Raw genomic sequence first — 15,484 nt, forward strand, 5'->3', positions numbered from 1 at the left:
CATTTTCAATGTGCCCTACTGTTAATGTTGCGACAGTTCGTTTCTGGTAACAGAACAAAATAGTCAGCACATAGTAACTTCTGATTTAGCTGTACTTTAATTAATGCAAACACGTGTGTGGTATATGTGTGGTTCGTATATATACGGTCTCGCTGTTATACCTCGCAGGGCAAACAGAGAAGAGGGCGTCACATTCTATTGTTCTCTCTTTTATACTCTGACAGAGATAGTTCCCACTCAATGCTGGCCTGTCAGAGGGAGGAGGAGCGTGGTTTAAACTTGTTCCTCCTGTCATCGGCGTGCAGGCTGATCCCAGCATCGTGACGCACTTCCTGTTGCCGGTTGTTGTTCTTCTTGTCTTCAACACAGTTAATTTACCCGTAGTTTATATACTTAATATTGTAGCATAGCTTCCCCAGTATATTATATAAGTTATGCATACAAATAGCCAGTTCAACCCTAACACTACTAATTAGGGTTCGACATGAAATATTGACCAAAACTATCTACCATGTCACAACTAAACATTTGACAAATAATGTGTTGATACCTTGAGAGGTAGCTTTTGTAGTTTCATGAAATACATATAACGTCAAATGACTACATGTTCCATCTATGTATGCAAAGGGAAGAGAAAGGCTTCTTCCTCCCAAAGAAGATGGCGGCTCCCTTAACCATGCTATTAGTTGTAGCTGTAACGATTAGAGCAGTATTATTTAGATCAAGTTTAGCTGATATTATATCAGAAAGGGTTGAGGTGGTATCTCCACTAAATGCCTGGATAAGAGGTAGGCGCTTTATTGATTATCTTTGTAGCGAACTGCTGCTGCTCTGTCTCGCGCTTGCTTGCTCAGCGTTGTCAGTGATGACAGTTCAAGTCGCCGGTCAGCCAGCTTTCTATGCTGACCGGTTGGACAGCACCATACGTGTTAGAGAGTTCTAGCTAGTATTGCTAGGTTGTTTCCACAGAGGAATATAGTTAATATAGTTTATATATATATATATATATATATATATATATATATATATATATATATATATATTAGTTACACGGGAAGTCAAAGAATATAATCAATGCAAGGATGGGTACTGCAACAGTGATGCATGCACGTTTGCAATATTTTATACAATTAAATCCCGTATCTATTGGCTTTACCGTCAATCTCATTTAAAGGAGAACCTTATTGAAAGGGAGGTACCCATCAAGCCAAGTCACTCAATCAACTCCTCCAATGAATTGAGCACTAACTGTTTTTGAACTGAACCTCCAAACTTAGTGATGGGTCGTTCGCTAACTAACGGATCATTTTGGTAAACGTCGAACCGATTTGCTTTGGTGAAAAAGCAAGTTATTGGGCTCCTTGATTTGCATACTACTACTATAATTCACTAAAGAGGTTGAATTTGACTAGTGCAGTGTTAGTTGAATTTGTCATAGTTTGATAATTGTGTAGTTTGGAGTAATTATCGAGGTTAGCTAGCCAGCTATTTTCGTCCCCCGCGACGAAAATAGGTTACCTAGCCAGCTACACGTTCAAACAAAGTCAACAACGCAGCCACTGCTAGTTAGCCTACTTCACCAGCCAGCAGTACTGTATCATCTTCGTCATTTTTAGTCAATAAAATTTTTGCAACGTAAGCTTAACTTTCTGAACATTCGAGAAGTGTAGACCACTTGTCATTCCAATCTCCTTTGCATTAGCGTAGCCTCTTCTGTAGCCTGTCAACTATGTGTCTGTCTATCCCTGTTCTCTCCCCTCTGCACAGGCCACACAAACGCTTCACACCGCGTGGCCGCTGCCACTCTAACCTGGTGGTCCCAGCGCGCACGACCCACGTGGAGTTCCAGGTCTCCGGCAGCCTCTGGAACTGCCGGTCTGCGGCCAACAAGGTAGAGTTCATCTCAGCCTATGCTACCCTCCAGCACCTCGACTTCTTGGCACTGACAGAAACATGGATTACCACAGATAACACTGCTACTCCTACTGCTCTCTCCTCGTCTGCCCACGTGTTCTCGCATACCCCGAGAGCATCTGGCCAGCGGGGTGGTGGCACTGGAATCCTCATCTCTCCCAAGTGGACATTCTCTCTTTCTCCCCTGACCCATCTGTCTATCTCCTCATTTGAATTCCATGCTGTCACAGTTACCAGCCCTTTCAAGCTTAACATCCTTATCATTTATCGCCCTCCAGGTTCCCTTGGAGAGTTCATCAATGAGCTTGACGTCTTGATAAGTTCCTTTCCTGAGGATGGCTCACTTCTCACAGTTCTGGGTGACTTTAACCTCCCCACGTCTACCTTTGACTCATTCCTCTCTGCCTCCTTCTTTCCACTCCTCTCCTCTTTTGACCTCACCCTCTCACCTTCCCCCCCTACTCACAAGGCAGGCAATACACTTGACCTCATCTTTACTAGATGCTGTTCGTCCACTAATCTCATTGCAACTCCCCTCCAAGTCTCCGACCACTACCTTGTATCCTTTTCCCTCTCGCTCTCATCCAACACTTCTCACTCTGCACCTACTCGGATGGTATTGCGCCATCCCAACCTTCGCTCTCTCTCTCTCCCGCTACTCTCTCCTCTTCCATCCTATCATCTCTTCCCTCTGCTCAAACCTTCTCCAACCTATCCCCTGATTCTGCCTCCTCTACCCTCCTCTCCTCCCTTTCTGCATCCTTTGATTCTCTATGCCCCCTATCCTCCAGGCCGGCTCGGTCCTCCCCTCCTGCTCCGTGGCTCGACGACTCATCGCGAGCTCACAGAACAGGGCTCCGGGCAGCCGAGCGGAAATGGAGGAAAACTCGCCTCCCTGCGGACCTGGCGTCCTTTCACTCCCTCCTCTCTACATTTTCCTCTTCTGTCTCTGCTGCTAAAGCCACTTTCTACCACTCTAAATTCCAAGCATCTGCCTCTAACCCTTGGAAGCTCTTTGCCACCTTCTCCTCCCTCCTGAATCCTCCTCCCCCTCCCCCCCCACCTCCCTCTCTGCGGATGACTTCGTCAACCATTTTGAAAAGAAGGTTGACGACATCCGATCCTCGTTTGTTAAGTCAAACGACACCGCTGGTCCTGCTCACACTGCCCTACCCTATGCTTTGACCTCTTTCTCCCCTCTCTCTCCAGATGAAATCTCGTGTCTTGTGACGGCCGGCCGCCCAACAACCTGCCCGCTTGACCCTATCCCCTCCTCTCTTCTCCAGACCATTTCCGGAGACCTTCTCCCTTACCTCACCTCGCTCATCAACTCATCCTTGACCGCTGGCTACGTCCCTTCCGTCTTCAAGAGAGCGAGAGTTGCACCCCTTCTGAAGAAACCTACACTCGATCCCTCCGAAGTCAACAACTACAGACCAGTATCCCTTCTTTCTTTTCTCTCCAAAACTCTTGAACGTGCCGTCCTTGGCCAGCTCTACTGCTATCTCTCTCAGAATGACCTTCTTGATCCAAATCAGTCAGGTTTCAAGACTGGTCACTCAACTGAGACTGCCCTTCTCTGTGTCACGGAGGCTCTCCGCACTGCTAAATCTAACTCTCTCTCCTCTGCTCTCATCCTCCTAGACCTATCTGCTGCCTTTGATACGGTGAACCATCAGATCCTCCTCTCCACCCTCTCCGAGTTGGGCATCTCCGGCGCGGCCCACGCTTGGATTGCGTCCTACCTGACAGGTCGCTCCTACCAGGTGGCGTGGCGAGAATCTGTCTCCGCACCACGTGCTCTCACCACTGGTGTCCCCCAGGGCTCAGTTCTAGGCCCTCTCCTATTCTCGCTATACACCAAGTCACTTGGCTCTGTCATATCCTCACATGGTCTCTCCTATCATTGCTATGCAGACGACACACAATTCATCTTCTCCTTTCCCCCTTCTGATAACCAGGTGGTGAATCGCATCTCTGCATGTCTGGCAGACATATCAGTGTGGATGACGGATCACCACCTCAAGCTGAACCTCGGCAAGACGGAGCTGCTCTTCCTCCCGGGGAAGGACTGCCCGTTCCATGATCTCGCCATCACGGTTGACAACTCCATTGTGTCCTCCTCCCAGAGTGCTAAGAACCTTGGCGTGACCCTGGACAACACCCTGTCATTCTCTACTAACATCAAGGAGGTGACCCGATCCTGTAGGTTCATGCTCTACAACATTCGCAGAGTACGACCCTGCCTCACACAGGAAGCGGCGCATGTCCTAATCCAGGCACTTGTCATCTCCCGTCTGGATTACGGCAACTCGCTGTTGGCTGGGCTCCCTGCCTGTGCCATTAAACCCCTACAACTCATCCAGAACGCCGCAGCCCGTCTGGTGTTCAACCTTCCCAAGTTCTGTCACGTCACCCCGCTCCTCCGCTCTCTCCACTGGCTTCCTGTTGAAGCTCGCATCCGCCACAAGACCATGGTGCTTGCCTACGGAGCTGTGAGGGGAACGGCACCTCCGTACCTTCAGGCTCTGATCAGGCCCTACACCCAAACAAGGGTACTGCGTTCATCCACCTCTGGCCTGCTCGCCTCCCTACCTCTGAGGAAGCACAGTTCCCGCTCAGCCCAGTCAAAACTGTTCGCTGCTCTGGCACCCCAATGGTGGAACAAGCTCCCTCACGACGCCAGGACAGCGGAGTCAATCACCACCTTCCGGAGACACCTGAAACCCCACCTCTTTAAGGAATACCTAGGATAGGATAAAGTAATCCTTCTACCCCCCCCCCCCCCTTAAAAGATTTAGATGCACTATTGTAAAGTGGTTGTTCCACTGGATATCATAAGGTGAATCACCACTTTGTAAGTCGCTCTGGATAAGAGCGTCTGCTAAATGACTTAAATGTAATGTAATGAATCCTCACAGCAGAAACAATAAATAGTGGGGAGAGCGCGTCAATCTGGTCCACGCTGATTTTTTTTCAGTGCAGGCCATCTAATAATTTGGCCACGGAAGACATGTATTTGACCGCGCATTTCATGATCTGACGTAATGGCATTTTACCTTTTGGGCTTTACGTTGGAGATTATCAATTGTAATGGTTCTAGGTCGATTTTGAATGGGGAGGTGAGGGAAAGATGGCGGAAGTAGATGCTGAGTTCGAATCAAGCGGCGCTTTGAGCAAAGTTGGTGAAAACGAATGTTTTTTTAATGTACAACAGTATCATAAATGGTCTAAAATTGGAGTGGAGGATATGTTTTTACCGAGGTAAATACAGTTTCAAGTTGGATATTCAACGGATATTCACGCTTTCAAACCACTTGAGCCACAGACTCCAAATAAGTGTCATGATGTTGGAAAAATTGAGCACAACATTGCACAGGTCTTATTTTCACGATTTGGACATTAATTTGCTTTCCAAAGCTAATAAACGTGGAAATTTGAGCAGCATTTCTGAATTAGTTAGGGAGCGTAAACAAAGTACACACTTTTTTTACATTAAAATTTCAATAGCTCTTTGGTCATGTGACCTAGTGACTTCAAACAAGGTTCAGAATATCCACTCACAATGTTTACAAGTGCATTTCGTTTTTAATATTGTCCTATGGGCTTTTTTCTTAACATTTCATTTTTAAAATCAAATTGTGCTCCTCAGTGAGGACTTTTTGTTTGTTTTTTGCACACCCTTTAGGTTGTCCATTTTCATCTCACATGGTTTTACATGAATTTTTCTAAATGTACAATTTCAATAGCTCCTTGGTCATGTGACCTACTGACCTCAAACAAGGTGCAGAATGTCCACTGACTATACCTTCATATCGCACACTCTGATGTTTGTCTACTTTCATCTCATGCTATTAGACTTAAATCTGTAAGCTTTGCAGGCCTTCATTTTACATGGGTGTTAAAAAAAAATGAAGTCAACAAATGTTCCATCCTTGCAATAACTATCTTTCACATGGACACTGAAAAGATCTGCAAATGGTTGTATGTGGGATGGATCAAGGAGAGGAGAGGTGTTCAAACAGATGTGCTTAAAGGAAGGCCTCATGAAAAACAATGTTTCATATGCTCTTTTTAATCACAGTAATAGGCAGTGATTTGTCAGTCACAGTGAGCTTGATAACGTGAAAGAATTCTTTACATAGCATCACTTTCATATACTGTACATTAAGACAAATCCTTCTACGTTGAGAATTAGAATACAGTTTACATAACCTGATAATGACTTGATATTTGAGTGCATTCACAACATTGGGGCTCTTTTCTTGACACATAGTAGCAGTTTACCAGATAAGAAGTAAAGAAGATCAAAAAGTAGATTGTTGTAAGGGTGTATTACATCCTGTGCTGGCCCCATTGTCATATCCATTCTGGATTCTGAGTGGTAAAATCATAGCTGAAAAATTCCTCTATGTATGTGTATACATTTTCTGCCAAGACAGAACTGCCAAAGGGGGTGTAGTTGCAATCTACTGCAGAGACAGCCTGCAGAGTTCTGTCATGCTATCCAGGTCTGTGCCCAAACAGTTCGAGCTTCTACTTTTAAAAATCCACCTTTCCAGAAATAAGTCTCTCACTGTTGCCGCTTGCTACAGACCCCCCTCAGACCCGCAGCTGCGCCCTGGACACAATATGTGAATTAATTGCCCCCCATTTATCTTCAGAGTTTCTACTGTTAGGTGACCTAAACTGGGATATGCCTAACACCCCGGCCGTCCTACAATCTAAACTTGATGCCCTCAATCTCACCCAAATTATCATGGAACCTACCAGGTACAATCTGTAAACTTGGGCATAGATATCATCCTGACCAACGTGTTCTCTAAATATACCTCTGCTGTCTTCAACCAGGATCTCAGTGATCATTGCCTCATTGCCTGTGTCCGTAATGGGCCCGCAGTCAAACGACCACCCCTCATCACAGTCAAACGCTCTCTAAAACACTTCAGCGAGCAGGCCTTTCTAATTGACCTGGCCCGGGTATCCTGGAAAGATATTGACCTCATTCCGTCAGTAGAGGATGCCTGGTTATTCTTTAAAAGTGCTTTCCTCACCATCTTAAATAAGCATGCCCAATGAAAAACATTTTTGAACCAGGAACAGATATAGCCCTTGGTTCACTCCAGACCTGACTGCCCTTGACCAGCACAAAAACATCCTGTGGCGTACTGCATTAGCATCGAATAGCCCCCGCGATATGCAACTTTTCAGGGAAGTTAGGAACCAATATACACAGGGTTGCTTTTTCAAACAGAAATTTGCATCCTGTAGCACAAACTCCAAAAAGTTCTGGGACACTGTGAAGTCCATGGAGAATAAGAGCACCTCCTCCCAGCTCCCCACTGCACTGAGGCTAGGAAACACTGTCACCACTGATAAATCTATGATTATCGAGAATTTCAATAAGCATTTTTCTACGGCTGGCCTTGCTTTCCACCTGGCTACCCCTACCCTGGTCAACAGCTCTGCACCCCCCACAGCAACTTGCCCAAGCCTCCCCAGCTTCTCCTTCACCCAAATCCAGATAGCTGATGTTCTGAAAGAGCTGCAAAATCTGGACCCGTACAAATCAGCTGAGCTAGACAATCTGGACCCTCTCTTTCTAAAATTATCCGCCGCAATTGTTGCAACCGCTATTACTAGCCTGTTCAACCTCTCTTTCGTATCGTCTGAGATCCCCAAAGATTGGAAACCTGCCGCGGTCATCCCCCTCTTCAAAGGGGGAGACACTCTAGACCCAAACTGTTACAGACCTATATCCATCCTGCCCTGCCTTTCTAAGGTCTACGAAAGCCAACTTAACCAACTGAGGTGCACCCACCGACCATTTCGAATCCCACCGTACCTTCTCCCCTATGCAATCTGGTTTCCAAACAGGTCATGGGTGCACCTCAACCACACTCAAGGGCCTAAACGATATCATAATAACCATCGACAAAAGACAATACTGTGCAGCCGTATCCATTGACCTTGCCAAGGCTTCCGAGTCTGTCAATCACTGCATTCTTATCGGCAGACTAAACAGCCTTGGTTTCACAAATGACTGCCTCGCCTGGTTCACCAACTACTTCTCAGACAGAGTTCAGTGTGTCAAATTGGAGGGCCTGTTGTCCGGACCTCTGCCATTCTCTATTTGGGTGGCACAGGGTTCAATTCTCGGGCCGATTCTTTTCTCTGTATACATCAATGATGTCGCTCTTGCGGCTGGTGATTCTTTGATCCACCTCTACGCAGATGACACCATTCTGTATACTTCTGGCCCTTCTTTGGACACTGTGTTAAGTAACCTCCAGATGAGCTTCAATGCCATTACAACTCTCCTTCCATGGCCTCCAACTGCTCTTAAATGCAAGTAAAACTAAATGCATGCTCTTCAACCGATCGCTGCCCGCATCTGCCCACCCGCCTAGCTTCACTACTCTGGACGCTTCTGACCTATAATATGTGGACAACTACAAATACCTAGGTGTCTGGCTAGATTGTAAACTCTCCTTCCAGACTCATATTAAACATCTCCAATCCAAAATGAAATCTAGAATCGGCTTCCTATTTCGCAACAAAGCATCCTTCACTCATGCTGCCAAACATACCCTGGTAAAACTGACTATCCTACCGATCCTTGACTTTGGCGATGTCATTTACAAAATAGCCTCCAACACTCTACTCAGACTGCGTCCAATTTGCTATCACAGTGCCATCCGTTTCATCACCAAAGCCCCATATTCTACCCACCACTGCGACCTGTATGCTCTCTTTGGCTGGCCCTCGTTTCATATTCGCCAAACCCACTGGCTCCAGGTCATCTATAAGTCCTTGCTAGGTAAAGCCCCGTCTTATCTCAGCTCACTGGTCACCATAGCAGCACCCACCCGTAGCACGCGCCCCAGCAGGTATGTTTCACTGGTCACCCCCAAAGCCAATTCCTCCATCACTGAAGCTGGAGACTCATATCTCCCTCACTATCTTTATGCATCAGCTATCAGAGCAGCTTACAGATCATTGCACCTGTACGTAGCCCATCTGTAAATAGCCCACCCAACTACCTCATCCCCATATTGTTATTTATTTATATATATAATTTTTTTGCTCCTTTGCACCACAGCATCTCTACTTGCACATTCATCCTCTGCACATCTCTCTCCAGTGTTTATTTGCGAATTTGTAATTATTTCGCCACTACAGCATATTTATTGCCTTACCTCCCTAATATGACTTCATTTGCACACACTGTATATAGACTATTGTATTGTGTTATTGCCTGTACGTTTGTTTATTCCATGTGTAACTCTGTGTTGTTGTTTGTGTCATACTGCTTTGCTTTATCTTGGCCAGGTCGCAGTTATAAATGAGAACTTGTTCTCAACTGGCTTACCTGGTTGAATAAAGGTGAAATAAAAAAATACTGTTTGTGGGAATGTCTTATGTCCGTCCTACATGTAGTGTTGGTACATGGACTATTCCTCAACTGCATATATCATAAATTGCTATTGCAAATAGAAGTATTATGTTAAACAACTGACATTTTCAGATATTATTTTGACAAACACACTTTGGTGCTTACAATACATTCTCTAATGTCATAGATTTGGTGGGCACTGTCATCTGTGATCTGACTTTCTTTAAGCACGTACTGATGAAACTGTCACTTCATTTTGAATTTTTTTTACAAACACTCTACATTTATTCACTCTGTGATAGGGCTGGATCCTATATGCTACTTTTATTATTGTCCTGTAAATGGTTCAGTGCCTATAATTTAGGCTGTGTGTAGAATGGGGCATAAAGGAAATTACCTCTACTAATAAATTACTACTAGTTTATAGTGATAAGGAAAACAGCATACAAATTTGGCTTGTGTATTCATTTGCCTATAACTAATCATAATTCCATTATTTTTAAATCAAAAAGAGAATACTTCAAAATGAGAAGATCCTGCCATGGAAAAGACGCCTGGGCGGACATAAAGTGGAAAGGAGGGGAAATAACTCACACCATGCAGCAGGACACCTTCAGCTGTGGGGTCTGTAATGCAGGTGTAATAGTTATATTTTCAATAATGAATGTTTAGCTGTTATGTGACAATTAGGTCAAAAACTCTATTTTATTTTTTGGTGTAGATGGCCAAGTAAGTTGTACAGAACTTCCCCAACATTCCCTCCCAAATTGATTTGGAACCTTCAAAAACACATGTAGCAACTGCGAAAAGAAATGGCTGAGGATATACTAAAAATGTCTGGTATGTAATGACATTTAATTCAAAGTAAATGTACATTCTTGATTTTTATGTAGTTGTGTGGGACAGCCATATGTTGAGTTTATGCCTATGATTTCAGAGTTCAACAAAGCCAACAACTGCTTCATGTGTGCCACTGATAAAGAACCTGTCTGTGGCCCAAAGACTGACTGGGTTAGTAACTTTATTTAACATGTTTATAATCTTTTGACATCAGTGACGGCATGTAAGACAATTTATGATATAACACAATGGATGGCTAATTCGTCATACTGCATTGATATTTAATAGAATTTATATCGTGTTACGCTTTTTGTTTTAGATGTAATGTTTTGTATGCCAATGGTGGTTCCATGTACTGTAACTAGGAATGAAGACAAAAGAGTTCAACAGAGTAAAGAACACAAACTGGAAGTGCTGTCTTTGTTGTTGAAAATGTACAGTGAGGGAAAAAGTATTTGATCCCCTGCTGATTTTGTATGTTTGCCCACTTACAAAGAAATGATCAGTCTATAATTTTAATGGTAGGTTTGTTTGAACAGTGAGAGACAGAATAACAACAAAACAATCCAGAAAAACGCATGTCAAAAATGTTATAAAATGATTAGCATTTTAATGAGGGAAATAAGTATTTGACCCCTCGGCAAAACATGACTTAGTACTTGGTGGCAAAACCCTTGTTGGCAATCACAGAGGTCAGACGTTTCTTGTAGTTGGCCACCAGGTTTGCACACATCTCAGGAGGGATTTTGTCCCACTCCTCTTTGCAGTTCTTCTCCAAGTCATTAAGGTTTCGAGGCTGACGTTTGGCAACTCGAACCTTCAGCTCCCTCCACAGATTTTCTATGCGATTAAGGTCTGGAGACTGGCTAGGCCAGGACCTTAATGTGCTTCTTCTTGAGCCACTACTTTGTTGCCTTGGCCATGTTTTTTGGGTCATTGTCATGCTGGAATACCTATCCACGACCCATTTTCAATGCACTGGCTGAGGGAAGGAGGTTCTCACCCAAGATTTGATGGTACATGGCCCCGTCCATCGTCCCTTTGATGCGGTGAAGTTGTCCTGTCCCCTTAGCAGAAAAACATCCCCAAACCATAATGTTTCCACCTCCATGTTTGACGGTGGAGATTGTGTTCTTCGGGTCATAGGCAGCATTCCTCCTCCTTCAAACAAGTTGAGTTGAGTTGATGCCAAAGAGCTCCATTTTGGTCTCATCTGACCACAACACTTTCACCCAGTTGTCCTCTGAATCATTCAAATGTGCATTGGCAAACTTCAGACAGGCATGTATATGTGCTTTCTTGAGCAGGGGGACCTTGCGGGCGCTGCAGGATTTCAGTCCTTCACGGCGTAGTGTGTTACCAATTGTTTTCTTGGTGACTATGGTCCCAGCTGGCTTGAGATCATTGACAAAATCCTCCCGTGTAGTTCTGGGCTGATTCCTCACTGTTCTCATGATCATTGCAACTCCACGAGGTGAGATCTTGCATGGAGCCCCAGGCCGAGGGAGATTGACAGTTCTTTTGTGTTTCTTCCATTTGCGAATAATCGCACCAAAGGTTGTCACCTTCTCACCAAGCTGCTTGGCGATGGTCTTGTAGCCCATTCCAGCCTTGTGTAAGTCTACAATCTTGTCCCTGACATCCTTGGAGAGCTCTTTGGTCTTGGCCATGGTGGAGAGTTTGGAATCTGATTGATTGATTGCTTCTGTGGACAGGTGTCTTTTATACAGGTAACAAGCTGAGATTAGGAGCACTCCCTTTAAGAGTGTGCTCCTAATCTCAACTCGTTACCTGTATAAAGACACCTGGGAGCCAGAAATCTTTCTGATTGAGAGGGGGTCAAATACTTATTTCCCTCATTAAAATACAAATCAATTTATAACATTTTTGACATGCGTTTTTCTGGATTCTTTTGTTGTTATTCTGTCTCTCACTGTTCAAATAAACCTACCATTAACATTATAGACTGATCATTTATTTTTCAGTGGGCAAACATACAAAATCAGCAGGGGATCAAATACTTTTTTCCCTCACTGTATGCTATACCCCATCCACACTGAAGAGTCTCTGAAATGTACATCAACCAGGGATAAAGAGAAAGTTAACACTGTGAAATGTTTCATACTTATTTGAAGTTAAGTGTCTGTTGACATGTTGGAAAAGATTAAAGGTCTACAATTTCTGTTTAATTTGTCAATATTACATTTTTATTCATTGATTTACTGGCCACCATTACTGTGGTTACATGTTCAGTATATGTATTGACCAGCAAACCCACTGCAGCCTACCTCACTAGCTCACTCTCCATCCCTGCTTTGGACAATTAATAGCATGACTCTCGTACTTTGCCCTTTTCCTTTATGGTTGATATTAACAACGAAAGGAGATATTATGTCTCTCTCCTATTGTTATTATCTGTCTCTTTCCTGTCTTTCTCCCCACAGTTAAATGCTGTGGGGAAAAAACTGGGAAAATAAGTACTTAGAACTACCAATTGTTGTAGATAAAATATTAAAGAAAAGGGTAAACGCAACACTGGACTGAACCCCCTAATTGTCAAACTAATATTAATGTACAACAATATAGAAGATACATGACTAGAGGTTATGCAATATGGGTGTATATCCACTGCATGGGTGTGCAGTGTGTAGGCCTACTGAGTGGACATTCTGAACCCTGTTTGAAGTCACCAGGTCATGACCAAGGAGCTATTAAAATTTTACATTTTGAAAAATGCATGTAAAACCATGTGAGATGAAAATGGACAAACTAAAGGGTGTGCAATATGTAGGCCCACTGAGTGGACATTGTGGACCTTGTTTGAAGTCACATGACCAAGGAGCTATTGAAATTTTACATTTTGAAAAATTAATGTAAAACCATGTGAGATGAAAATGGACAGACTAAAGGGTGTGCAATAGAAGGGTAGTCAGTGGACATTCGGAACCTTGTTTGAAGTCCATTAGGTCACATGACCAAGGAGCTATTGAAATTCTACATTTTGAAAATTATTTTTATATCTTGTGAGATGAAAATGGACAAACTAAAGGGTGTGAAATATAGAAGGGTAGTCAGTGGACATTCTGAACCTTGTTTGAAATCACCAGGTCACATGACCAAGGAGCTATTGAAATTCAAAATTGTGAAAAATTAATGTAAAACCATGTGAGATAACATTTGACAAAATAAAGGGTGTGTAATGTGTAGGCCCACTGAGTGGACATTCTGAACCTTGTTTGAAGTCACCAGGTCACATGACCAAGGAGCTATTGAAATTCTACATTTTGAAAAATTATTTTAAAATCTTGTGTGATGAAAATGGACAAACTAAAGGGTGTGCAATGTGTAGGCCCACTGAGTGGATAATCTGAACCTTGTTTGAAGTCACTAGGTCGCATGACCAAGGAGCTATTGAAATTCAAAATGTTGAAAAATGCATGTAAAACCTTGTGAGATGAAAATGGACAAACTAAAGGGTGTGCAATGTGTGTCTATGCCATCGGGTTAGCTACAACTAGTTTTGAAAGTGTTAGGAGTAATGGTTAAAGCGCTTTTGAAATTTTAAAAATTTGATTTTTAATATTCCAACCGGGAGACGTTGTATCCATTCAAACACTGAAAGAAGAAAATGGAGTCGTCACATGCACACGTGTGCCAGTGCCATTGTTCTCAGAAGTACCACTCTCCAAAACCCCTGCTGTTTTTCGCCCAGAGACTGCAGAGTTATCATTCAACATTCTGGCGCCTTCTGAGAGCCAATGAAAGCCTTAGAAAATGTCACGTTACAGCAGAGATCCTGTATGGTCAGACAGGGCACTTCCCATATAGAATCTTCTCAGGTTTTGGCCTGCCATGTGAGTTCCGTTATACTCACAGACACCATTCAAACAGTTTTAGAAACTTTAGGGTGTTTTCTATCCAAATCTACTAATTATATGCATATTCTAGTTTCTGGGCAGGAGTAATAACCAGATTAAATCGGGTACATTTTTTATCCGGCCGTGAAAATACTGCCCCCTATTCCTAACAGGATATACTACAAGTAATAATGGGTAGTTATTTATGATGCAAGGCGATTTGTAGATCAGTCAGTCGGCAGCCCAGAGACCTTTCACTTTGCTGTTGCATTTTGGGTACGAAACAGTACTTCGTGTGGTAGGGTCCTTTTTTAAATTATTTAAATTTTTTGCCTGATTCAGTTTTTTCCCAAATTTTATTTTCTCCGTTTAGTTTTTCTAGGTTACCGTTTTCAGGTTTTCGCTCTCTAAATCACACTTAAAAAAATTAAAAACAAATGTATAAAACAACCAAATTTGATGTTTAAACCACATCAGGAGACCATAAGACATTTTTGTTGCCCTTGAATTCGACTATGCACCAGAGACCGTTTTTTGCTTAACAATGTGTCTGTAGCTCTCGTGATTCCCTGATAAAATAAAGGTGATTTCAGAGTTTGCAAAACAAATGGCGACTGGATTGAGGCAAATAATCTTGATATCATTCTGCCAGGTTGGTATAGGCTACTTTGTAGTTAACATTTAATTGAGAAGGTTTTTGGGAAAGCCTTTCCATCTACCAGAAGACAGCTGTCATTACATTAGCCTCATTGCTAACGGCTACACCCAGACAAACGCGCTCATACAGAAAATGAACGAATTTCCTACTACGTTCCAATGCATATGAATATTGTTGAATTCTGTTTTTAATATCTGGATTCTGTGATCCCGTCCACATTTTCTGCAACAGTATATTTTTATAGGGCGCTAGTGTGGTGACACTGCTGGTGACACATTATTTATAGACTTTACATACATCAATATTCCTAGGTAAGAAGTTTTAGGTTGTAGTTATTATAGGGGTTATGATGCGTCGACTATTTCTCTCTATACCATTTGTATTTCATATACTTTTGACTATTGGATGTTCTTATAGGCTCTTTAGTATTGCCAGCCTAATCTCGGGAGTTGATAGGCTTGAAGTCATAAACAGCGCTGTGCTTCAAACATTGCTAAGAGCTGCTGGGAAACGCAGTAAAGTGCTGTTTGAATGAATGCTTACGAGCCTGCTGCTGCTTACCACTTCTGAGTCAGACTCCTCTATCAAATATCAAATCATAGACTTAATTATAATAAACAGACAGAAATAGGAGCCTTTGGTCAATAATATGGTCAAATCCGGAATCTATCATTTCGAAAACAAAACGTTTATTCTTTCAGTGAAATACGGAACCGTTCCGTATTTTATTGAACGGGTGGCATCCATAAGTCTAAATAATGCTGTTACATTGTGTAACGGCTGTCTACGGAAGAAGTGGACCAAAATGCGGCGGAGTTA

General features: G+C 43.1%; 1 protein-coding gene across 1 annotated transcript in view; it reads left to right on the plus strand.

Moving 5' to 3' along the window:
- Positions 1-658: 658 nt before the first annotated feature.
- pigu (phosphatidylinositol glycan anchor biosynthesis, class U) overlaps positions 659-15,484 on the plus strand; it is a 31,618-nt gene continuing 16,792 nt past the window's right edge. Inside the window, exons 1-2 of the mRNA XM_082959552.1 lie at positions 659-788; positions 10,248-10,321. Of these exons, the coding sequence (XP_082815678.1) occupies positions 659-788; positions 10,248-10,321 (204 nt within the window). The remainder of the gene's footprint in view (positions 789-10,247; positions 10,322-15,484) is intronic.

Source organism: Salmo salar, chromosome 12, assembly GCF_965601325.2.
Source record: "Salmo salar chromosome 12, fSalSal1, whole genome shotgun sequence".
Lineage (NCBI taxonomy): Eukaryota > Metazoa > Chordata > Actinopteri > Salmoniformes > Salmonidae > Salmo > Salmo salar.